Raw genomic sequence first — 27,731 nt, forward strand, 5'->3', positions numbered from 1 at the left:
ACACGCACAGATTTTGCAGAGTGAGCCTTAATGGGCATGCACTGCACGGTCGGAGCTGACTGCAGTACTTGTCAGTACCTCATGCAACCACACCTCAAAATACCTGAATTATCCCTTTAATGCAGGAACATGTTATGAACTTAAATGGTGAATTTCAGTGCCTTTCTTAATCCTAAAAGTGTGTCACATCATTTTTTACTGTGTGTTTTTTATGAAATAAACAATTTCAAAACAGTGCTACCATTTCCTCTGCAGTTACATCTATGTATATGAAGCTCCCTGAGCACTGAAGGATACAAGTTCATACTATCTCAGTATCTAATATTCGATATTCTATAGACAAAACTATGTCCCCATTATATGAAAAACAAAACTTTTCTGACGATAACAGCAGTGGAGATATCTGCTTATAGCTGCGCCACCTTTTAATACCCATTAGCATTCTCTTCTTCTCTTTCTGTTAAAATGGATTCTTGTTCCATGCAGGCCATAATAGCAGATGTTCTTTTCAGCTTTTGGGCTTTTTTTTGGTGACATTTGTCAGACCTCAGCTTTTAATGTCTGCTCTAAATTGCTCTGAAGAAACAGAAAGTGCATGCGGTGTATGCTTTTAGTACAAAGAATATTCGTGAGGGCACTCAATCTTCTGACTCTGTGAAATCAGGTGTGTGTGGCACTGGTTGGCGTTGATTAAGCCCAGGTTTCCTTACAATATAGACATGAAATGACAATAACGCAGCATGTTGAGTCACTGTAGAGGTGATTCATATGAATTTTAAGTTAGGTAAAGTTCTTTTGCACAAAACCCAGATAAGGACTCAAGGTTTTTCCATGGATAAAGGAATATTCTCTCCATCTTGCCTGCTCCTGATCAGGCTAAGATGAATTTTACTGATGCAGCCTGGTCAGCTGTCAATCTGTGTGGGTCTCAATGTGTTCAATTGTGATTTCCTGCAAATATGTTTTGGTACGTCACAACATGTTGTTGTAATGTTTCTCATACGTTGGGACCCCCTCGATGACAGGATGATGCATCTCAAGGGGTAAATTTAGCACTTGACTGGGACAAAGATGCTGTTTTCCCCTGACAACGTGAACGGTCAACTGTGTGGTTATCGTCCCAAATTAGCTTTTTTATGTCTGCAGACGTTCAAGGAAATTGGAGGATACCACAGTACTGTACTTAACCCTTTAAGGTATTACTCAACCATTTGGTCTACCACACATTAAGTCATTGAAAAATGCATCAAGCTGAACTCACTAACACTAAATTAATGTGACTTGTTCACATTAATGTGTTGTACTTTATGAATTATGCAAACCAGGTTTATTAGGAACAGACATCTCAACCGTTTGGTAGAGGCCTGTATCTAAAATACAGTACAATAATTTGCTTTTTTCTTGGTGGGTACATAAAAGGGTTAAGAAAAAGACATTTTCAGACAACCCTAGCTTCATGGAAGAGAAGGAGAGGAAATCTTGTGTTACAACCATACGTCTGGTGTAGGAGGGACACAGGTGGTGCGTGCAGTGGATTAAGCCAGAATGTGCTGATGACACTTTGCTTTATCACTTACCCTGGGATTTGTTCATGCTACTTTTGTGCAACAGCTGTTTAACAACTGGCAAGTTTAGTCTAGAAACAGTGTCAAAACAGTACAGTGCCATTTTCCATTCTGTGTGCAGGTGACAAAGCGTTTTTTTTTTTTTTGCACACCTTCCTGTTTTCACCCTGTTTTACAGTTCAGTTGCCCTCTGGCTTCGCCCACGCGGGCCTCATACGTATTTGGTGTTGTTTTCCATTTTGCTAAAAGCTAATTAGGGACATGCTTGGCTGCCTACATGTCGACTGCATTCATGCTGTAATAATCCATTTATGCAAAAACTTTTTTTTATAATCTGCTTATTTGTAATTGTGTATTTCATGTTAATTTCTAATTTAATCGCACTTTATATATACAGTAACTATATTTATAACTGTGTTTACCTAACAGCTGTGTATTTATTTGTTATTATCAAACATACTCTTTAAGGTCAAATTAAGCAATATCATAACAAGAAAAATGACAATAAACACAGATTATAAGGCAGAGGACGGCAAATAAATTTAGCTTTAGGGTAATTTTTTTTCTAATTTTAATTTCTATCTACGTACATATTTTTTTCCAATGAAAATGATTCGATCTTGGAGAGAAATGGCAAATTTAAGAGACGTGTTGTTTAAAAAAAAATCTGAATTATGAGTGCAGTATTCTTGCCTTCCTTTATTGGTGCTGTTGGTATATAGTACTTACTTTACTTGCACTTGACACTGACCTGCTGCCTCTACATTTCATGAATGCGAGAAAAGATGAGAAAAAGGACAATTCCTGTCCATTCAGCCATGAATATGACTGTGTTCATCACAGTGTAAACTGCTGCGATATCCCCCAGCAGCAGTTTGTCATCGCAAGCAAAATTAGACACTGAACAGCAATGACCCTCACCTGCAAAAGCCACTGGGCCTCATTCATAAAAAATAAACCATGATTTGATTTTAAAATTTAATTTTTAAATTAGTTGGGAGCGGATAAAAAAAAAAAAAAGACCATCTGCTTTAAAATGGTTTTGGAATTTGATTTCAATTTCCATTTAAACCTGTGTTACACAAATATAGCGAAAGGCTTCAGTTTAATACAATAATAATTGGCACATTTTATGTTTAACTTTCAAGTCATTACAATGAATTGTGCTTTTATGTCATATCAATAATTTATTTACTTTTAATTAAGTACAAATTAACTTATACATTAAGTAAAAGTAAAAAGTATGCACTATTTATTCTACTTAAATAAAGTACAGATACGTGAAAAATGTACTTAAGAACAGTAACGAAGTATTTGTACTGCGTTACAATCCACCACTGCGTAAACTAAATGACACATGTTAATATTATGTCAATTATGTTTAGCTATTGTCGACGCGACAGTTTATTTCCGGTTTAACAGGAAGTTAATTTTGAAAGTCTGTCGCGGTGTATTTTGATTATAGAAACTTAACAGCTAGAAAAGTACGACCAAAACGGAAAAACGGCGACAAAGTTCATAGAAAGATAAATATTACAAAGAAAAGAAGGTAGTTGGTTAACGTATTTAACAGTTAAGGGATTTTTAGGACCAGTCAAGACTGACAACAAGGTAAATTGTGTGTTGTGTCCTTTGTTTAATGGCTAGCTATGTGAACTTCTGTGGCTGCTAGCTTACATTCTTTACGTTCTTTTGTTCTTTGCTACGGAAATGTTCATTTCCGTTGAATTATCTAGCTCTTACGTTGGTCAATTCATCTTTTTAATGTTTATATACAAGAAAGATATATTAATACAGCATCCACAAATCTGTACATACAAACTTTTCCATGTTCAGACCCCCTAGGTTGCTCACAACAAATAAGAAATTGAGAGTTAACCCTAAAGGGGTTAAGAAATGTATTTTTGCAAAAAACCATGCCATATTGTGTTGTCTTTCATTGCAGGTGGGGTAAGGCAGATAGGTCTCATGTAGCGCTCAAGATGGCAATGCGTGGGTCTAGTGCAATATCATAATTATATAAAAAACATTTTAAAAAACCCAGCTAATAATGTATTTATCTTAGGGCAGGTCCAAAAGCGCGGGCTAACTGGTCAGGCAGAGGGGTTAAAAGAGTAATGGAGCCTATGAAGTGCTTTAAATTGAATCAGTCTGTGTCTGGAATGTATGGAGCAGGTGTGAATATCTTTGAGCTTCGCAGTCATCATCACTGACAGTCATGCCAAGGTCTTTTCTTTTTCCCACGCTTCCTTTAAATACTGTGTGGAGACGGTGGACAGATCAACAGAACCAGTCTTGTAGAGTCAGGGGACCGTTTGATACGGTGTTTGTTTGACCTTAATAATTGCACATGTGGTTTTGCATGTCTGCACAGCTGTGATAACACACCATAGCTCGAGAATGCCTTTGCATAATAATGAATGAGCAGAAATGTTTGTGTGCGTGTGCACGATGGGCTCACCCATTGTATATATGCCAATCATGATGCTTCAGTCCAATCAGTTGTAGCCAGTTTCCATGGCAACAAGTCGAGCACAGACGTAGGAGAAGAGGGGGAAAGGAGTTGAGACAATTATCGTGGCGGAGGGTGCTGAAATAGGAAGAGCCTGGGAAGATGAGTGTGTAACAGTGTGAACTGTGGGATGAGACAGAATGAGAAACAGATGCATGTGTTGTGGAGATAGCAAGCATTTCTCTTCCTCTGTGTGTGTGTGTGTGTATGCCAGGTGTCATATATATAGAGGCACCAGGGTTGTGGTTGTCATGACTACGTACATGAAACTGTTAAATATGTACTGGATGTAAGGGAGAGAGAAGAGAGAGGAGCTCTGCTGCTGCCAGGCATATACACCAACTTGAATTGTATTTTTTTTTCTCTTTTGAGTAGAAGCCTTGGAGTGAGGCAACAGGAATCTCTAATACAATTTAGTTTCCATGGTGACAGCAGGGGATGATGATGTGTCCTTTTCTAACAGAGGGAAAACGCCAGCTTGAAGCCCTGTGCTGTTTTCTGCCTGAATCATTATTTAGACAACCTGACAAACCTGCACACACACACACAAATACACCATAAATGATTCCCTGTGTTCCCTGCTCAGCTTCCCCCTTTTTTCCATTTTGAAACAGAGGGGAAAAAAAGAAAATGCCACTGAGGGGGAGAAAAAAAAACGGCTGTCACGAATATTTAAATGCACCACAGCTGCAGTGACATTTTCATCTGTGATTTCTTGCCATGTGGAAATAAACTCTGTCAACTAAGTTGTGTTATGGAACCTAACAGGCATTCAGTGGCCTATAATTTGATATGTTACCATTGTGGAGGTGCAGGCGTTAATGAAAGGCTATCACTGTCTCTGCTGCCTCTCCACTGGCAGCTCCTTTCACATCAGTGGAGAATTTTTCCATGGAATTCCGTTATTTTGGTGCCTTTTCAGAGGTTGTGCGAGCCACTCTGAATACACTTCTACGTGCAGCTGGATTTTTTTGTCAGCCATCAGTGCGCTCGGTATGACGAGTGTTTCTGAATCGCGCTTATCATCCTCAGGATGACTTTTTCTCTCTGTTTCTGGCAGAGCGTCATGTCTGCAAAACTCCTCACAGATGGACAGGAAATCAGAAGCTCAGAGACGATCATTTTGGCATTAAATATTTTATTAGAATATGGCATCAGAGCAAATTGCTGTACATCATAATATTGTAACCTAATAAATATAAAGTAATCCACCAAATTGACTGTAGCGTACACTTATGATAATTGTATAAAAGACGATTACAAATAGATATACTTAAATACACTTTTCTAAAACGCTTTGTTCAGAGCAACTACATAATGACATTCATCCAAGCTGTTTTTCCTCCCGCTTTCCTTGTGTTCCTGTGCTTTAGCAGTGATTGTCCACACTCAACACACTGTCACTGTTGGCAGAGTTTTGAGGTCTCAGTGTCCTGTGATCACTTCAAACATCATCTGGCACATTGTGTACTGCCTACGTTTGTCTTCACGAACACTGACAGGCTGATGGAGTAGCTTCAGCCAAGTCAGTGTTGTTAAGCTGGTTCCTCCTTATACTTGTACTCATTTCATATGAAATTGATTTAAACTGATGCAGTCAGCATTGAAGCAATGCATTAAACTTAATTGTAAAAGATGCCTTATAAATGAGTAAAAATATGAATTTAGATCACTGTAAAAGTCATATATTAATCCTCACTTAGTTTTATATTTAGAAGTAAACTATCCTTTATTCCCCTGAAACTTAATTAAAGGGTTAGAGGGTGTAGTTTTTTGAAGTTTGGCTGTATTACCACATTCTCAACACTGACTTTCTCAGGTGCACCTCCATTTCCTGGAACCGGCCTGGAATCTGGACGAATTTGGCCTTATAGAAAACATGGCTGCCCGCAGGGACATGAGGTAAGACTGATTTTGAAGCTTATTAACGCCGCCAACTTAAATGTACTTATTCGTTCCATCACATTATCTTGCCGTTGAAGTCAATGTCGGTTATGTGTCACTAACTCATGCAACCACACCTCAAAGAACCTTTTAACTGATCCCTCTGAATTTTCTCATGCTTTGTTTAGAAACGTCTGTGCCTGAAATTCCACTGGCGACTCCACTGAAACTATGCTCAGCGTGTCTCTCAATACCACACAGAAATGTACGACTTACTCCTTTTGGAGTAATATTTGTTTAACACAACTATTCTGAGCAATTTTCAGGAACTAATACAACTTTAAGACTCATTTGCTTCATAGATTTGCTCCTTTTAATAGAAATGATATTGGCTCTGATGGCCGCTAACTAAAGACTAAAGTCAAAAACAGTTGACCGATGCGCTAACATTGGTTTTGATCTTGTCATGAGATTTGTTGACTATAACCTTATATGCACTATTATAAGCTCATACTTCCCTGTATGTGTACTGGTATAGGTATTCAGGTCTTATTAGGATCAGTAGATTCTGCAGTAAACGTGGAGTTTCATTACTAACACACACAAATCGCAAAAGCTGATTTATAGGATAATACAAATTTTGCATGTATACAAATGTATCATAAACGTTTTGCATGTTGTCATGGGTATTTGACGTCATGGCAGTTTTTTAATTTACATGTTGACGTGTGAATTTTAGTACATCTTTAGAAACACACTTCAACTCATCATTTCCTGTAGTTTATGTACCAGATGTGTCATCATAATTATTTACTACACTCTTAGAAATAAAAGTGCGAAGTAGAACCATTTAAGGTTCTTTGGCTTGTCCTCATATGACAACCCTATTTGGGTCCGGGTAGAACCTTTTTTTTTATAAAGGTTCCACCTGGAACCCTTTTGGAGGGTTCCACCAAGAACCCTTTTAAAACCCTTTATTCAGGAAAGGGGTTTTAAAGGGTTCTCTGGATCAAAATGGTTCTTACTGGAACCATTAGTGTTAACAAGAACTCTTGAAAAACCCTTTATTCGGGTTTTTCAGAAGCAAATGGTTCCAGGTAGAACCTCAGCCCCTGTAGAAGGACCCTTTTGGAACGTAAGAGGGTAAGAGTGTACCAGATGTGTCATCACATGTGGGGGAACCGACGTACGCCAATCATCACAGTTGTTCGCAGGCTCCACACTAGTTTCGGTTTTCCTACTGAAAGTCACATGTGTACCTTCACTTTAAATCGATCAAACTTATGAACACATGAGAACAAAGGCTGCTCCAGCTGAGGAGAAACTTTGCCGTTGACAAATCTTGTCTTTTGACTGTTCCTTGACACTGTGATGTATGATTGTAGATATATTGAGAGGACTTCACTGTCTTTATTAGAGCGGAGATGTTGTCAGACTCATCGTCACTTTTAATCTGCTCAGTATTATTACACACACGTGATAACACTGCATCGATATGTCTCATGGATCGTATTACATTGCTAGTTTTTAAATTGCTTTTTATACATGATAGTTCTTAGTTCTTCCCCGCATTAGAGTCGCTGTGCTAAAATGACCATAGTATACAGGAGATGTGGATGAAACAAGAGTCAACGTCACCAGAAATAAGGCGCTCCCTGCACATTTACAAAAGACGACAACAACGGGACTATAAAAATATTGTGCCAAAATCAACTTTGTCGAAGAGTGAAATTAAATTCTGAATGTACATTACAAGAAAGTGTACTACAAGATCACACCACCGCCAAACTCAGTCTCATAATTTTTAGTGTATTTTTCTTTTCTTTTTTTTAGTTTGGCACAGTGTTTTTCAGATATACACGTTTGGCATCATATGTCTGAGCATTAAGTTCTACAGAAAGCATGAACCTAAAATGTCTCCCGAGCAGCTACGGACTCACAATGAATCATGACTTGTGAACTTGTGATTGATTCCTTGTTGTAGTTACAGAGTGAAATTTATTTATTTTGGCAGAGGCTGTCATCAAAGACGTGTTGTTTGTATGTTGATCCCTACACCACATGGTTATTTCCCTGCTTGCTCGCCTTCTGCATCTCTTACAGTGCTTTAGCCTGTTTCTGACAGTTGTACCTCTAACACAACCAAAACAGTTGTTTCTAAATTAATTGAAACCGACACAATCCTGCCCTGACTTATAGAATACAGGTATATATCTTGTTTTCCAGCCCCTAAGTGTTTGTAGGTTCACAGTGAGTTGAGCAGCTGGATCAGTAAGAGCAGCATGGGAAAGCTCCAGCCCTTCATATTGTTAAATAGTATAACGGGTCAAAGGCAACACAAACATCCTCCGCCTGTTTCATTTCCATCTTTCAAAACTTCATCCCGCAGTCCAACAGCAGTAGCTGGGATAAAGCAATATAATTGAGGGGAGGCAACACCTTTACATTCACATTATCACTCAGATTGGTCTTAGATTAGTCCTTGTTTTGACTGCTGAAAGCCCAAGTCATTGACTGGCTGGGAAGGATGCATGGAGAGCAGAAGTGTTGATGCCTCCAGTCATTCTTCTGGGTCTTTCTTACAGACTTTTCCCTTTTTTTCTTTCCAGATCTCCTGCGTGTTAGAAGCTCACCAAGGCGTAGACCATACTGCAGCAAGAAATCGACCATGGCCAAAGGTAGATGAAAATATGGGAAAAAGAATATATATAATTTTGCAAGTTCATACAAGATCAACCTCTAAAGTGTAGTGTCTCATATGGACTACAACTGAATGTGCATATGAGGTATATGATATGTTTACTTTGCGCCTATGTAGTAATTAAACATATGTGAACATTAATGCTGGGCGCGTCTACATGACGACTGACCGGAAAAAAGACGCGGGTGATGTCATGTTTACGTGACTCCCGATTGTTAAAATGATTCTCTAAAGTAACGCTAAACTTTAAAAACAGAGGCACACGGTTATTTGTAGAGCTTTTGTTAGTTTAATAAACAGACCGCTCCAGTTCGACTGTAGGTGCGCTAACAGCGCTAAAAGTAGCTAACAGAGCTAACTGGTAAACGGTGCCTGAACTCCGGTGCCATGCCACGTAAACATGACATCTTTTTCTGGTCAGTCGTCATGCGTTAACCTGCCTTAACCTTGTGCCCAGCACTAGTGAACATACATGCATGAACATGAACCTGGTGCAAGAAGTTCAAAGTCAAACCTAAAATCCCATTCAGTTGAAAATACAGCCTCAAAGCACATCAGACCACCTAAAGTAATGATTGCATTGTCCAGCAGAGGGCATCATGAGCACTGCTTGGCCTTAAATTTGTATAAAAATATTATGCTGCGTTATTGTCACGTAATTTATGTTAATTTTTGGAAAAAGTGACTGCCCCAACATTGTCATACATGACATTGTTGTAAAGACATTATCAATGTTCACTTACCTGTAGAGATAATAGAAGAATGAGATCAGATAGAAGCCCAGTTTACACCACGACTCCTTCTGGCAGTAGTTGAGAATATCGGCGTTCATCACACTGACGGGATCATACATGACTTCTGACCCGTCAGCTGGCCGGTGAAAAAACCTGAGAAAGCAGAGCGGCTTGGTTCACTTATTCAGCAGAGAAACAGAAGCATGTCAGACAGCTGTTATGGGACTGTACCTCCACAGATGGTACAAGAGCAGTGGGATATTCAGGCCCAGTGTGACCCACTCTCCGGCACACATGAACATCAGACAGAAGAGCCCGTGGATGGAGTACTCCGGGACTACCAACTAACCAGAACAGACACAGAAAATCAGGTTATCGGCCTGCAAATAACTGAGAGATGGAACAGCTTAAATGTTACTGCACAAAAACGAAATCTGTGATACTAAAGTCAAACCATGTGAATGCAGCTCATTCATCGCATAGTGTAATGTAGAAAGCACTTTACATATCACATATGTTTCTGGTAATAAACACAATGTCTCTCTAAAGTGTAAATAATATATATTAAAATAACACACAAAGAAAACAGTGAAATGCATTAGCCTGTAATATTAATTAACACTGTTGATAGGTTTTGTTGGCAAGCTATAATTTGCAGGCACACTAGTTTATCACAAAGTGTTTTATTTGTTCCAACATGTCAGTTCTGAGGCGTCTTTTTTCCTGTATTTCCTTGCTGTTGTCACAACAGTTTTCTAACTGTTATTTGAAGTTTAAATGAGGTTACATGTAATGCGCCTCTATCAGTAATGGGGGTCCACTGCCTATTCGGACTTTCCATGCTGCTGTCAATATCAGCAGGCAGCAGCAGGCAGTGAGTCACTGCAGTGTGCCCCCGCATTAATGGCGGCTCCACGAAAGGTAGAACTCACAAATCGGCTGCTGTGTTTGTCTGTAGATGTGTTTTTTCTTGAACTGACGTGTCTTTCTGGCTGTAAAAGCAACGGGGATAGTGAGAGTTTTGCAGGTCATTCGGAATAACTGATGCAGCTGCACAGATTGCTCAGTCTAGGTCTAATCTCACTCTGACACTCAACATTTTTAACTCTGTTTTATGGTCTCCGCCAACTCATTGAAAAGCTTAAAAGCTCCATTTTGCTCTTTTAGTTATTTTCTAACCTTGTCTATTTTTCATTTGGTGTTGAGCAGGTATCGTATACACAACGAGAGTGAACCAAAACAGTCACTCTGCTGCCTGTAAAATGGCAGTTGAGAGACACAAACATAGCGTGAAGCTGAGGGAGACTGCTGTATTGGGTGATAACTCTCGCACAAAGTTGACCCCATTCTCATGGCAGGTAGATGTGTGAATCAGTTTTGACAGGAAATGATTGATTAGAAATGCTGTAAAGAAATAACCCCACTTAAATCAACGGATTGCTTTGTTTGACACGACAGCCTGTGTTGGCATGGCCCCTGACTGCACTGACTGTTGTTGTTTGCTGGACAAATACATCACCTCTGATCAGGTAGAGGTAATAATCCACTAGAGTGTGGTGGCATGAACACAATGTCTTATTGAGAGATGAAGTAAAGTCATCGCAATGTTCCGGTCCATTGGGAATGTCCTTGCATAATTATATTTGCAGTGCTGATAATTGTGTTGAAAATTGCACACAGCGTCTAATTTATTTTTCTGTAACAGGGTGATGGAGTGAGTGTGTGTCAGTGGCACTCAAAGCTGTAGTCTGTAATTGGTTTCCAAAACACTTTTCATCTTGTTTGTTGGAATCCTCCTCATGTCCTGATAGCCATCAATAAAAGAAGCTGTCAAGGGAAAAAAATATGAATAAAAGATTTTTTTAGTGTTTTCTTACAGGTGATTCAGTCACAGTGGAGTCAGTATGAATGAGCCTGTCCTTAAAGTGTTTTAAAGCTCCCATAGAGTGGTCCTATCGCACATATATGTGAGTAATGGAGGTCTACTTACATACATTAACTTGTTTTTATGGTCAAAAACATCCTAGTTGCTGTGAATGAGCTGATAGAAATCTCTCCTCCCTGAAGCTCTCGTCAGTCGCGCTGTTTCGGACTGAAATCTCACCCCCAGAAGACAGAACTGTGTTGTGATTGGCCAGCCAGCCAAGAGCCTTCCCAACTGTCTTGTGATTGGCCAATACCCGGAAGTGGCACACCAGCTCTCAGAAGCGCAGCTCCCCCTCTGGAACAGTGGATGCACTGCTACTCATTATCAAAACATTGTTTTAACAGTGTTTTAAAATGGCTTCTTCACAACTCCCCGCCACAGTCCCTTTTATGCCTTTGACCCGGAGTCGGACACAGAGTCAGAAGACACTGTCGCTCGTGAAACACCTCCACAATGGACGTTCTTCTTCTTCTGCGGTTCAATGTACGCAACCGGATGTGCCCGGACTAGTGCCCGAAGCCCGAGGATCCGTTGTTCAGGAGAACTGCTGTTTACGTAACCAGAACAGGTTTTTTCAGAAATCTCGCTGAGCCCGAGATTACAATAAAACACAGCGTTCTCAGCAATGGCTGAACTGTTTGTTTCGAACCTTCAGGGCTTCATAAATGAGGTAATGGCGCAGATACAAAAAACAGCGTTAATTGGAACTTCTGTTCTATGGGAGCTTTAATATATATTATATCTTTTTTTATAAAACATTGATTCGTTACATCGCCAAAGATTTTCCAGAGGGTTTTTAAATGATGTGGAAAATAGAGGATAAAACATCAACATATAGTGGACACCTGTTTGATTGACAGCTAGTATCGTCCACTTGGTGTCTGTGAACTTCCATTTTTAAAAACTAACATGGAAAGTCACAATCATGTCAAGGCAAATCAGGGGTTTGTTTGGCAATCGGAAGATGAAGTTCTCTTTGTACATACAATGAATGTGTAGGTTGTATGAGTTACATACGTGTTCTATAGTGTAGCCTGCAAATGAAAGCTATTACAGTGGGTTTTCTTCTTTTCTTTTCCTCCAGAGCACTTCCTTTGTCGATGGCTATCTGGACACGAAGAGGGTTTTTAACACATTACGTACAGACTCGAGCTTTAAGTTCCTTACAGCACACCACTGTGGAAGTACTCCATCAATAATTCAGTAGTGAATATTAGCAAATGGATGTTAATCGGGGACTTCATACTCATGCAACCCCCCAATAATCAATGACCATTTTATCAGTAAATTAGTTTAAAGTGACCGCCACAGCACAACAGCTGAGAGGGACACTGAGTTCTTTACCTGAAAGCCTTGACATGTGATAAGAGAAATCTCATCACAAAAGGCACAAAGCCTACACTGTATGATTGTTCTCCATGGCTGAGTGTCTGCAGAGCAGTGACGGTGGAGGTGGTGGTGGTGGGGAAAGGCTGTGTGTGAGGTGAATCAGTGCACATTACAATAACCGAAGAAAGAAATTGTTAAGCTGCTGTGTTTAGTCATCGGCCAGCAGCAGGTTAAAAGCACTGATTACTCACTCTGCGAAGCAGGTTGCAGATTCTCTCAATGTTGAGAATCCTTTCTCTCTGCGGAGAGGACACAAAGAAAAGCTCAGATGTCTCACACGTCTCAGAAATACCTATATTTTCATCCATTTTTTTTAACAATAAAAATAATCATGCACATTCACATCTTACATTATATCAAGACACTTTACATATATAGCCCATCAAGAACATGGTAATAATGGTAATACTATGTTATTTCTAATATCATTTTCAGGTATTGTTCTCTTTGAACAGCAGCCATTCTGCCATTTTAAAGTTGTAAATAATCACATGAGTGCATGGTGGTTCACTTACTCACAGAGAAAATGTCAAAAATGGCAGGTAATAATGTTTTCAACATGTTTCATGCAGGGATCCGTTACTTGGAAACACCATGAACCAGGGTTGCAATAAACGTCCCTCTCTCCACCGTTGACATCGTACAGCATCAACATAGAAATATTGCCTCACAGTCAGCAGCTAATTGAAGCTACCAAATAATAAATGACTAAATAGCGAATTTCGTCTTAAAACACTTGAGTTGTTTCCCATTATGTAGACATTGGTACTACGTCGTAGCAGCTACAGTGTGAAGCACTGACAGTGATGTATGACGCAGCTCGTTGGCACTTTGTAAGCCTAACAGCTCTGAGTCTCCTGTGAGCCATGATGGAAGCTTCAATTATCAATTTTGGAAATGAAAGTCATCAATCTTCTGCTGCATTGACCATTTAGCTGCTCGGGGAGCTCACATAGTGACGCTGCATTTGGGTGTCCATTGATTGGCTGGGAAATGAGATGTTGCGCTGCAGGTTATATTTGTCACTTTTCAACAGCAGCAGTTAAAAAAATTCTCTATTTCATGAAACAAATGTACCATGTATAGAGCCTGATTTTGTCTTGGGTGACAGAAAACACTCATTCTCTTTTTATGACACATTGAAGCATGTTTCTTGGTTACATGATTGTGGCTTCTGGTATTAATCCCCCATGTGGTGTGTTTTCCTTTCAGCTGCAGCCACAGGCTACACCTTATATGAATCTGAGGTCATAAATTCAAAAATTCAAACTCCCACGGTGACCTGAAAGTCGATGTTGCCCTGGATCCACAGCCAAACTATGGTTCTCTGGTATGTATTATTATTTTTTTTATTTTATTTAAAAAAATGTTTTCAGCACCACATCCTGAGCTTTTAGAATGTGCTGTGACAATTCAAACTTGAAGCTTGACTAGTTTTTTGTTATTGCCTGAGCACTGTTTCCTCCACTGAGAGTGAACATTGCTCACATTCACATTGGTATAGTTTAGTAATTAAATTCAGCATTCACAAATAAAAAGTATGAACGTGTTCAATGAAGGACATTTAACGAACACATCCGTGTACAACACTGAACAGCGCAATGCTGGAGCTGGCAGCTGCTTTCTGTACACCGTATTGTTTGTTATTGCTCATATAAACCAGAGTTCCTGCCTCAAGTGTCTGTGTGGCCTCCCTGAGGTGCCACATTTTACTTTAGGGTCGTTCAAATCACTCCGAATATTCAATTGTTGCAGCAGTGGCAGAATATCAGAGCACATTTCTAGAGGACAGAATGCATTATGCAGAACACAAAAAGAGCAACAAGAATTGTCAAGAGCATGACTTTTTCCTAAAGCGTTATTACATGGTGAACGTTAAAATACGGGGTCTGTGCTCTTATAGTGGCATGATTCACATTTGAAGGCATTTTTCGTGGAAACTAGAGAAAAACACTCCGCCAAGGATGCTCAGTTTCCCTCAATGTCAGTTCACAAGCAGATATTAATTGTAAGAAACTCCACATTCTCACAAGGTTAGCAATCATGACCATAACATTTCAACACAAGCTGTTATTAACCTTTGGAATTTTGCTGCGTCCAAACAGACAGTATAAACAAACAGACCAAATAATTGTGCTTTTCATCTTAGTCCACCAGCAAACACTGAATTGATGTTACACCTCCCTCTGAGACTATAACCATGATTCATGGCGAGTAGAGTAAACCTACATTGGGCACATGTTTATTCTCTTCCGTTTCTGCAACATTTACTGCTTTAATCTGTTTTTCTTAAGCCGCTTTCACACTAAAATTAGTACCTGGGATTTTATAACCTGGGTGTAAAAGAAATATAGATGCATGGGAAATAAAACGAAAGAAAATGAACCAATAACTTCATAGCTCTCAGTGATAATGTTACAGTGGTTATTATTTTGCATCTTGAACTTCCTTTGCAAAAATAGAGCAGAAAAAGAAGAAATACTAAGATGGAGCTGAAACCTGCATGAATTGCGATGTAATTTGACCTGAGAGTGAATGCAGATTAAACACATCTCCACTGGTGTACAGTCAACTTAAATGTAGGATTACATTTTTTGAGCAGTTGAGTGAAAATTACTTTTATTCTTAAGGCTGTTGTGCAAATCTGTATTTTGCGTTCCAGTTTATTGACTTTGGAGAGATGAGTACCATCACATCCTGGTGGATCATGTCATGTCTGAGCACTTCTGACATGTTGACATCAGTTAAGATGACAAGTTACAGAAAGGAACACATGTGCGGTGTAATACAGGCGAGTACAACAGCCTTTATACAAACGGGGCTGTGAGGAAGCTTTTAAAGTGATGAAAATTTCTCATAAAATGTGTTACTAACCACCGTGCCAAATTAGAATAATTAAAAAAAGGTGCTAAGTGTTTAAAAATCATGTGATAATTAAGAAACAATATCTGCTCTGAGTTGTGGGGTGGATGTTCCACTGGAAAAAACAAAGACATAAACACACACACACACACATTTTAGTGCAGCCCAAAGCAGGTGAATGTTGCTATATGTCAGTTTTTGCACAGAATATAAAAGTAAACGTTTCTGTATCAAACCTCCTGTTTAACGTACATATAGAGAAGCAACGCTCGCCTGCCTTTGCTGACCCTAGGCCTGGTTGTTGCACATACGCAGTTTAGTGGGGACCAAAGCAGATAACCATAGCTATTCTTCAGTGTGTTATTGTCTCATTTTTTCAGTGATCGCTGCAACCTCACAGCAGGAGTCTGCTCTTCCTTGTGCTCTTCTTCTCGACTTCATTTCCTCATCTTTAAGATTTATAGCTTGTCTGTGTGTTTTTGCATGAAGGTAGGGTTAGGCATCTCAGTTCAGCGAGCAAACCAAAGGCATTGGAACAGGAGAAGGTGCAGTTAAGTGCACTGAGGGTTTTTATATCATTACAGCGTTTGAGGAGAAGTTATGCAAATGCTCTGGTAAGTCAGTGAGCCATATTTTCAGACATGCCTAAAAAAACTGTGGAGGAAAAACAATTTTCTGTCTTTACTCCACAATTCTTTACGAGACGGTTGTAATTTTTCCTTATATGCCCTCAATCACTATTCTCTAACATATACAGTATAATGCGTGGCACGGAGTGTTGCAAATGGCTATCACTGTTGCCTCACAGGAAGAAAGTTACTGGTTCACGCCTTTAACCCTATGTCAGCTGGGATTGGCACCAGCAGCCCCTCGACCCTCATGTGGAGGATAAAGCGGACAATAGATGGATGGCTATAATGCGTGAAAAGGAGAACCTCTAGCCTTTGCTTTACATGCACTTTAATGTAATGTTCACACCTCAGTTGATTCACAACGCTTTGCCAGAGACGCACAACCTCTCCATCTTCATCTGAGGATGGAAAAATAACACATCCCCTTAATTAAACAGTCACAGCCGTATCTGTGCCAGAGCTGCTCCTCTTGATTGCAATATTGTGTTTCTTACAGGTATTTTTCAGTTTTTTGTATTTTGTCCACCCCCCTGTAGCTGACGTGCCTCCACACTCCCACAGTCTGTTTTCACAGTTTGCTCTCCCACTCCTCATCACTCTCACTCTCAGGTTCAGATCATTCCTAGAACATTAGCTAACTTGTGAAAAAGACATTCTCAGCTGCTGTTAACTTGCTACATGAATAATAGCGCTCACTATTGACTCACTGTAATATTATCAAAGAATGTAACACTGTATATTACAGTACAGTAACAACATGTTACTGATGTCCTAAACATGCCAACATAAGATGGCTACTATATTACAGTAACCATATTGCGTTGGCATACTATTAGTAGTAGTAGTAGTAGTAGTAGTAGTAGTATTTAAAAGAAGAGGAAATGTTTTGGTGTGGTTTAGGTGAATTTGTTGAGATACCTTGTACCTCCACTTTTACTGTATTAACAGTGCTGTGTCTCATTGTAACAAAAAACAGCTTCACTTGCATCAGTCATGTTGTAAATGAGTGCTCAATGCAAAGGATGCCTGGCTACTACTGCTGCTACTGGATTAGTAGGAATTTGTACTATACAAATATTTGATTTTGAAAAATTAATACAGAGGTTAAACAAGACTGAATGCAACATATGAAAGGTCCTAATCCAAATTCCCAATAAATTAGCATGGATTTATTCTTGATTTTTCTTTTTGATGATTACAGACCGCAGATAAAAGCTCCCTGTGAGTTCCCAATGTTATTTATTTAAGAAACCTACTAAAAATGTGAATGAATGTGAATTTCCTCCAGTATCTGGTCTGACCTGATGAATGTTACAACTTTCCTATTGTATAAATACTGTCATTTTGTATTTGTAATACTGTATTTGATAATGAAATTATTTGCTTGATTATAATAAGTAAATCTGTTACTGTGGCTAATTCATAATATATTACAAAGACACAAAACACAGCAGCAAGCATTCATGACTTCATGCTTGTTTGCAGATGTTTACAAGGTTTCTTGAATGCACCTTGAAGCTGCTCATCTCGACTCAGCACACTGTAGATCCCAGAGAAGTGATTCCATTACCAGGGTCTTTGAATGCATCTCGTTAGCTACTCCTTTTCTTCGAACACAATGCAAATCCTGCATTGCTTTCACTAGCTCTCATGCGCTGGAGTTTAGATTGAATGGAAATTAATGGGTGAGACTATTATTACGTTCGTCCAACAGATAGATAACATTCCCATAACCTTACCTACACATCCACAATCTTCCAACCACCAACTACAACAGTGCCATATCGTATTTTTCACTATGTACCTTTTTCATTGATAAGAAAATGCCAGATAAATCAATCTAAAAATGAAATGATACATATGAGCACATTTTAAGGCTTAAGTGACACATTAGAAATAAGGGACTGGACAAAGGTAAAGGTGAAACCCTCAGTTTGTTCTCACTGTGAATCACAGAAATGTTCCTCTTGAAATTGAAAAGAAGGGATCTCTGTCTGCGCATGTGAGGGTTTGATCACTCTTGAAAAGAAATGAAACAGCAGGCTTCTTACCGCTCTGGTGGGATTGCTCTGATCAATGGGGTTTTTGAAGTCTGTGCGGAGCTCATCAAACGCGATGATCTGAAAAAGATAAGAGACATTTGTTGTCCCTTAGTTACTTTTTTTTGAACATTCAGATGAGTGCAAATACCACACATCTAAATGTCTATGTGGTACAACTGGTCTATTCAATGCTTCCACTTCTATGCCTACGTTTTTTTCTACACACCTCGTCCTGCACAGCTGCAGCCACACTGCTCACTTTGCTTGAACACACATGGTGATTAAATAGTTAATGTGTAATTACTTACTGCCTCATTCTTCCCCCTTTACACTCTCGATGAGATGCTCTTGTTTTTGCACAATGTGTCTTTAGCGGCTTTCTTTTTTACTCAAAGAAACTTCTTCTTAATGGCAGCTTGCGTCCATGATTTTCCACAGATCCTCCTGGTTTGTCAGAGTGTTGTTTTTGAATGTGACCAATCTCCATTTAATGAGCCTCATCGCAGTAGGAAATATAATTTCTTTGAGTTGCCTCTACATATTAGGGAGGTCCCTTCACTGCATGTTTTTTTAAATCTCACCTTAAAAACACTCTTCTTCCATGACTTCCAATGCAGTGTGAGATGTAGCCTGTGTTTTGCTTTATTGTTGTTGCATATTTTATTGGTGTCTTATTGCTTTTTGTACTTTTGATGTGAGACGTTTGTTCCCATGTTGTACATCTTTTATGAAGCACAACTGCCAAATGTGTTCTTTTTAAAAGTGCCTTGTAGAGATAACTTGAGTGGATAAATGAAAGGTGGGGAAAGGTTAAATTCCCATGACACATTCACATGAAATCCTGAATGATTTAATTTCTTTTTGCCATTTAACAAAACAGACGACACCATGTTAATGTTCAGCACTGGTAGCACTCTAACTGCTCCCTGTGAGGAGGCTTTGAGCGGTAATTTTTCTCCCCAGCCTGCTTGATTAATTGTCTGTAATAATTATAATTCTTGCTGCATAGACCACCAGCTGTGCTTATCATCAGTCCAGCTTTTAAACAGCAAGCTTTCATGAGCAATGGCTCATTGAAAAGCAATAAATAAACAGGTACTATTTGCAGATAAGTGAGCATCAGCGCCTGCCACGTGACCGTGTCTGATATTATGAACTATCTGTTTGAGCAGAAACAGTTCGGTAATTCCCCCTCCGCATGAGTCCATAAGGCTCTCCCTCGTCTTCTTCTTTCACACTTAGCTCTGTTGTAAACAGATGCAGTTTCCATGGCGACATTGCGAGCCCCTAAGTGGGCACCATGGTTACTTCACAGTGACTCTGATTGGTGGAGAACCACATCGAAGTGGGGTGCCATACCCTCCTGGTGGAGGCAGACATGGTGGAGGGGGGGGGAGAAAAAAAAAATCAGAGTTTGATGAGCGTTTCAATAACACGCTTGAGTGCTGAGCCAGACGCACACTTCTCCTCATCTCCTTCACACGCAGACACACTGACTGACTCATAGTCTCACCCACTTAGTCAATTGGTGCGTTAGTCATTTCAAGTCATATAATTATATATATATATATATATTTTGGTATTGTTCCTGCATCTATATACCGATGTTAAAGGTGAGAGATCACCGCTTTAGTGTTTGTGCAGTCTGTGCAAAGCCGGCGCATTGATCCCCCCCAGCACATTTCTGTGCAAATAGTGCTCAAAATGCCACAGACACACAGATTCTCAACAGTCTTGTGGCCAGATTTATGATCGTCGTGTTATGTCACCTCCCTGCACTCATTACATGCAGTTTGCCGGAGCCTGAACACTTTGTTTGAGGAACACTTTATTGCCAGTGCTCTGGGATCATGAGAGACAGAGCCAGCTGGAATCTGTCTTTGTGTCAGACGTAGTGTGACTAGTGATAGACTGCCATTTCAAAGAATTGGTACATGCACAGATGGAGCTCTAAATGTCCAGTGTGTAAGATTTAGGCCCTTCCCATTTCTCAGGTTTACCCCATCCTGACCCCTTTTCCCCATCCCTTTTCCTGTAAGTTAAATGTATCCTTACTGAATGGGATGTCCCTTTAAGAACGAGACACCACATGTTTATGTTGGAGATTCAACATACCGCCATCAGTTACCAGTTTATGATATGTACAAAAGATAGCAAACAAGTTCTGTTGTGTGAAAGACAACCTGCTGTACAAGGGAGCCGCAGCTGCCCACTATTTATGATGCTAACATTAGTTTACAAGGATTTGGTTCTACTGGGAAAAATTCCATTACATATCATTTGAAGTGAAAAATCTCAACCCTTCTACCTCAACAAGAATCAGCATACACCTACACATGAACATGCACTACAGAAGGATAGGGCTAAGAAGTGGGGTACAGGGGTGAAATGGAATGGATCCTTCACAAGTTTTATTGGCAAAAATTATGTGTTTGTATGTGTGTAATCACTTTTATATGTGTTTTTTCTTGCTTTGCAGAGGCTGCTCTCTATGCACTGCCGCTGCTGCATAAAGGGGATGAATGGCATCCTCCCTGAGGCTGCTATCGTGGGGAAAAGGAGTGGTGAGCGGCAGAGTCTGCCATTGCTGTCTCAAATTCTTACACACCGGTACCTTTAAGATCCTGAGTCACACGTCTCCTTCAACTACGTGATGCTCCCTCCACCAAAATGAATTATAATTTAACTACCTGTCTTAAAAGCTTGTTTAAAACCAAAGGGAACAAAGTGTCATTTAGTGGCTTTTAAGAGGTCAGACTGTCTCGTCAAGAAAAAACAACACTGTCCTCTTTGGGAAACATGCTGCAGCATATCATTATCTCTACACTCTTAGAAATAAAAGTGCTAAGTAGAACCATACAAGGTTCTTCGCCTTGTCCTCATAGGAGAACCCTTTTTGGCTCCAGGTAGATCCTTGTTATAAAGGTTCCACCTGGAACCCTTTTGGAGGGTTCCACGAAGAACCCTTTTAAAATCCTTTATTCAGGAAAGGGTTTTTTTAACGGTTCGCTGGATCAAAATGTTTTTTTCTGGAACCATTAGTGTTACCAAGAACCCTTGAAAAACCCTGTCTTCGGGAAAGGGGTTTTCAGAAACAAATGGTTCCAGGTAGAACCTCAGCCCTTGTAGAATGACCCTTTTAGAACCCTTATTTCTAAGAGTGTAGAGGACCTGAGCAAGGTATTTGTACATGTGTATATCTGTTCTTGTATTTGTTACCTCCTAAAGAGCTTGTCGGGACCATTAGACAACATTAGACTTTAGAAAACATGGTTTTCTAAAGGCAGTCTACATCCTCCTCCCTGAGGAACTGGATAAGTTTAGGGCTAGTTAAAGTGAGGGTTAGGCATTAACTGGTTATGGTTAAGGCTATGGATTAAGCTTTGTCTCAACCAGTGATGTCAAACTCATTTTAACAACTATAAACAACAAGAACTACATATTTTTCCCTTCGTCATTCAATTAAATATCTTTTTACAAAACATATTATGAAGAACCTGAAATCTCTTGAGAAAAATCAGTGCAATTTCAACAATATTATGTTATATTAAGTTTACCATTTACACATGTGCAGATCACAGTGGATGGCACAACACATTTAGTCGCAGGTATCTGGAACTGAACAATATGGTATTTGACTTTATGATTAGAATCTAATTATACTGGGAAATTTGGGCCATATTTTTGCCGCCCCTGGTCTAGACTGTCCAACTTAATGGAAGTGTCCTAAGAAGAATATCTACGCAAACCTCTCTCTCACTGTGTGTGTTGCTGTCAGTGTTTGTACCACTGACAACTCTGGGTGGATTATGGTTGTCTGCCTGCGTGGGCTGCTGCGTGGATGTTTTCAGGCTCTACATTTGTGTGCCCGCTTTAAGTTTCAGCGAGTGTGTGTGTGTTTGTGTGTGTGTGTGTGGGCCCAGTGTACACAGTGCCACTCACCTGCCATATGACAAAGAAGATGAGAGCAGCGCACAGCACCAAGGTGAGCATGTAGCAGAAGGCCGCAAAGGTGAACGCCATGGCCGAGCCAGCCAGTCTTAAAGATGAGACGTGTGAAGAGACACACACGAGACAACAAGAACTTCCTCACTCCTGTCCTCAGCCTCTCTCTGGCTATCGCTCACGCTCCCTTTTACCTTTGTGGAGGTTATTGTCCTCCTCCTTTGATGCAGGCTGTATTGTCCAGTTAGGTTAAGTATTCAGTTACAATCAATAATCTGCCTGAATGTGGGTTCACTTCCACTCATGCTGTGTCTTTGTGCCGCTTCTAACAGCAGGATGACCCCCTCGGTCCTCGCTTTGATTTCGGAAGCACTTATATGAGTCAGTCTTTTGACTGACACAGGTGTCTGTTGTTGGCCTGGTGCACCTCGTTTTTTTTTGAGCCTCTGACAGACAAAATGTCTGTATCCTCCCCCTCCCTGGAGTTTCTCTTGACTGAAAGCCTACACGTACAAATTGTTTCTCACAGTAATTCACACCACAAAGTGTCTGACAGACGCGCTGACAACAGAAGCACAGGATTGGTGTCGATAGTAAGCACAGTAGGTGCTGTTTTCAGAAAAGATTATTGTGACTGTCGTCTAAGGTGGTTATGGCTTGTAATGTGGTCAGTAGTTTTTCATATGGCTTCATCATTTCATCTGTTGATCCAAATCAAGAGCATGCTTAATGACGCACATGTCTAAATCATATCAGCGTGAATGTAAACAAACAAAGCTGCAACATATTACGTACAGAGAAGGTCTCTTGGTGTGTTACTTATTGTATTACAAAAAATTTAGAGGAAAAAGATGAAAGAAATTAGGTGAGGCAGGAAATATTGGAACTGGGTTACAGTTCAAATTACTGTATAACATCACAATGCCAATATTACACATTTAAAAGGACAGATATAAGATCGGAGTATAGTTTCAATTCATTAGCATGGATCAATACCTGGACTGGTCTTAATATCGAGTGGAAAATACCTGTGCCTGGTTGGAGATGTGTCTGCCACTGAACAGTCCACTCTTTCCTTGTCTCTGTCAATTTGGGTCGACACCATGTCAGAATGCTCTGCTCTGCATCTTTCCCTCAGAAGCATCCCTCAAATTTCTCCCCCAAAAAATAACAAAAAAAAAGCATTTAGATCTGCCTCTGCTGACGAGCAGGATAAATAACTCAGCTCCGAGGGAGATAAAAATAAAAATTGGAATATGTCAACCAACACCTGCAGAACGTCTACATGTGAGACACTTTTACTCTGCTTTTAAAATGTTTCCTTTTCTTAAGCAAAAATCTCCACAGCCCTCAGGAGTCATAGGTTAAGTAGTCCACCTTTCTATTGTCTCCTCTTTCTTATTTCCTTTCTTTCTAAACTCCACTGCTCTTCTGGCGATTTTTTAAAAAAAACAGACCTGAATGTGTTTCCTGAGTCTACTGTCTCCGTCTCTCCTCTTTTTCTCAGACTGCGAGAGAAATATTTCTATCACGCTTGATGTTGTAACAGTCGACCAATAGCATCACTCTGTCTCCCTCCCTCTCTTATTTGCTCTCTCCTTCCTCTCTCTCCTCCTCTCTGTCCGTCAGTCTCCCTCTCTCTCTCTCACACATTTATACATTTCCATAATCCCTTGTTCCCCAGAGAGTGATGAGGGGGCAGGGCAGGCTGCAAATGTTTCTCCTTTTGTCTGTATCTCTGTCTTTCGCCATCACTCTCCCTCCCACTGTCTCTGCCTCTCAACAAAGCCCTCAATCATTATTCAGTTCATGAAAATGTATGTTCTGTTATGTCTGAGGGCGTTGCTCTCACTCACCTGTCGTTTCTTTTATTTCTCTGCTCTTTTAGCTTCTCACTCAACATCCGTGACATTGTTCAGTTTCATTTTAAGTACGCCCCCTCATGGGTATTTTATCACAAATCAATTATTGCACGTTATATTTGAAACCAACACTTTTTTGGTCCATGCTCCACTAATACTTCACATAATTCTGTACAGATTCTAGAGAAAAGCCAAATACACAATCGGTAATGTAGCACGGCTCATATAGTCACTATATGTCTCTCTTGTCTGGACAATGGTCACCAAAATGTCAAGGTGATAAAATAATGCAGTTACTAACACTTTTATTCCAACACACTCTGAGCCATAAAAGTACCTCAATACCCCTCTTTACACCATTAGAGCTGAAACTAATTATTATTTTCATTATCGATTAATCTGTTGATGATTTTCTTGATTAATAAGTAATCGTTTGGTCCATAAAATGTTAAAAAAATGTTGATCAGCGTTTGTCAAAACTGGAAATGATGATGTTTTGTTTTGTTCCCGTTTTAATTAATTCTTTGTCATATGGCGCGAAGAAACGAAGAATATATTCACAGTTAAGCAGCTGAAACGATCAGAAATCTTGTTTTGATATTGATTCATCGATCAGCAAAATAGCTGACATTTACTTTAGCAATTTGTTGATTTGTTTCAGCTCGAGACACTTTTAACCGGCCTGAGACACGGAGGCATACTCTCACCAAAAAAAACTTGGCTGCCATTGGCAACACAAGGAAAAACTGATTTCCGCCTCCTATCAAACAAAATCTACACTTGCTCAAGTCTACGCTATATTAAGATTTTGTTTTTTACTTTAACTTGACATTAAACAGCCTTTTCCAACTGGAAACTGAAGAATGTTGATTTACTCCATGGGGTTTGGTGCTGGAGAGTCTGCACAAGCTGTCTAACAACTAGATAAAGCATCAAACTTATTCTCAAGATTACATAGACTAAGGTAGGTGTAAAGTTTACGTGGATATTTTTTTCTTGTGCCCTTGTCTCTGAGCTAAAGTGAAAGTGATCATTGTTGACACATTTATTCTAGCAGGATGTTATTGGACCAGGCCTTCTTTTACAAAGCCAACACTTCATTTGCAGTTGATAAGAAATAAACCACAACAGACAGGAAGAAAACAAAGTGGAAGCAGGTGCATCTTTCTGTTTCTCTGAGCTGCGTTTGCACAGAGCGTTGAAGACTCCCAGGGGAATTAGATTGTTGAGCTTTGGAATGATCTACAATTCGTTCTAAGACCACAGGGTAAAAAGAGCAAAGGTATGTTTGCCCTGCTCAATGGAAGTCTTTTAAACCTGTAAAGAGAGCCATCTGGTGGATTGAAGCTGAATAATATTTGAGTATATTAAGAGACTGCATACACTCTTAGAAATAAGGGTTCCAAAAGGGTCCTTCTACAAGGGCTGAGGTTCTACCTGGAACCATTTGCTTCTGAAAAACCCTTTTCCGAAGAAAGACATAGGCATAGAGTGGTACTTCAGGAGTTGAATTTGTATTTGTGCATGGATAAAGTCCAACATTTGATCGGCACTGCTTTATTCTCTCTCCACCAACCCCTTTCCCTCTTGTTCTGGCTGGAACTAATTTATTACAGGGCCCAAAGTTTGCCAACAAAACATTCTTCACACCATTACACCAGCACCAGCAGCCTGGATTGCTGACAAAATCCAGGTTGGATCCATTGATTCATGCTGCTACCACCAAATTGTGACTCCGTACCATCTGCATGCCTCAGCGGGAATCCAGAATCATCACGCCGGGCTCCTTTTAGTGATCGTGCCCACTGCACACTCACATTCCCTGTTCTCGGCTGACTGTTAGTGTCAAGGTTTGATGTGCTGTGCATTCTGAGATGCTTTTCTTTTCAAGCCACAGCTCATGATCAAAGTCCCGGAGATTACACCCCCCCCCCCCATTCCGATTGATGTGAAAATTAACTGGACCTAACCTGACCTGTTGGAGCCGGATTTAATGCATTGTTACTGCTGCAGCGTGTTTGGCAGGTTGTACCAATAAGCAGCTGCACAGTTGTTAGTACTGATGATGTTATGAGAAGTTTATTCATTATTAAGCAAAGTATTAATCTGACAAATGTGTAGGTTTGCCTCCTAAGCATTTGTCACTGTTGTGAAAAGTGTTTCCCAAAATGTTGTCATGGGGACATCTCATGAGGCTGATAGCTGATACTTTGTCATGGAACTAATATCTGGGTTACAGCACAGCGCAGCAAATGGAAGGTTTTCATTAATCTGAGTTAGTGTGTTAAAGTCTATTTTGGTTTACTGTGTTGTAAGTGGTTGGGGATCCCCTACAGTCTGGCCAAACCATATGTTGAGTGATAATTTGTATAGAAATGTATATTACTGGAATTACATTTGAAATATTGTGTTGCAACGGTGACTCAGCTGATGTTGTTGTTGTTTAGCGTCCTTTAACAGGAGCAGTGAAAACTGCTCCTTCAAACTACTTCAGTGGTTTGGTGCGTGAAAGAGGAACCTCTTTACACAATTTAGCTGCCGTTAATCTGGAGTTAGTTGCCATTAATGAGGTATAGCATTCGTGAGTTAGTTTAAGTCTTCAAATTAAACTCCTGAATGGATTTTGTATGCCGGTGGAAGGTGCTGTCCATGGTGCTGAATGACACAAGCTGAAATGTGAAGGCAGCCTGTGAAAAATACTGCATAATATTTGCTGCCATGTTGTGTGTATATTGACCTCAGAATGAACCATCAGTATTATGGGACATGAAACTATACAATACAATCATGCTTCAGGGATTAAAAAAAAAGTTGTAAGAATATGGTAAGATGACAATCTAATTTGTGGCACACATAAACTTGGTTAGTTACACTAGCAATTTTAAATGTATTCTATAACTGTAATAACGTATTGTCAAGTTTGACATTGATCCACTTTAGCCACTGATCAAATGAAAACCACAGGTCCATCCACATTTGGTTATTGAGATGAGATGGAGGAGAAATTCAAATTGGTATAGCAGCACAGAGGCATTATCAATAAATAGCAATTTCAGTTGGATGAGATACACAACATACAATGTATTTTGTGTACACAAGTGTTTTTCTCTTTTACGCTTCTATCCACTAGGGATGAATACATGGCTGTTTTAAGCGTTGAAAGCGTTTACAAAGTTTTCAATCTTGGTGATCTAACGGTCACATTAGTGATCAGCAGACTGTGCACGTTTTAGTAGATGTAGCAATAATCTCAGGCACCATGCTTGGAAATAGGAAGATCACTGGAAATATACACAGACCAGGAGTGCTACACATGCTGCGGTAAATGATAATTCCTCATGTTGAAACCTACAGGGTTGGTTTTTTTTGTACTTGCATTCACAACCCACTGAGCATTTACTCGCTGTTGTTTCATTAGTGGGTTTAGACTCCCCACTAGTGGTGATAGCATGTGACTGTAAGCACTTTCATGTTCATGTATGTTACACTGCAGAAGGTCACATGAAAACTTCACATTACAACAGAAAAAAATACAGTTAATGCATCTCTATGAATATGAATACTACTGACAATGTGCCCTGATATCTAGATTATGCTTTTCTTCTAAATAATAGTTGTGTTTTAGGATAATGAGCAGCAAAAATGACAATATCATCTGTTTTGCACATATGGATCA

The 27,731-nt window shown here is 39.7% G+C and overlaps 1 protein-coding gene across 1 annotated transcript; it reads right to left on the reverse strand.

Annotated features, from left to right (window-relative positions):
• Positions 1-8,582: 8,582 nt before the first annotated feature.
• cnih2 (cornichon family AMPA receptor auxiliary protein 2) lies at positions 8,583-22,271 on the reverse strand (the record flags this gene model as incomplete). Its single annotated transcript, XM_083910236.1, has 6 exons — positions 8,583-8,610; positions 9,406-9,549; positions 9,628-9,740; positions 12,904-12,951; positions 18,258-18,326; positions 22,191-22,271. The coding sequence occupies 6 exons, from the start codon at positions 22,269-22,271 to the stop codon at positions 8,583-8,585; spliced, it is 483 nt and encodes a 160-aa protein (XP_083766362.1).
• Between the last annotated feature and the right edge of the window lie 5,460 nt (positions 22,272-27,731).

The sequence above is a fragment of the Microchirus variegatus genome (assembly GCF_963457635.1).
Source record: "Microchirus variegatus genome assembly, chromosome: 2".
Taxonomy (NCBI): domain Eukaryota; kingdom Metazoa; phylum Chordata; class Actinopteri; order Pleuronectiformes; family Soleidae; genus Microchirus; species Microchirus variegatus.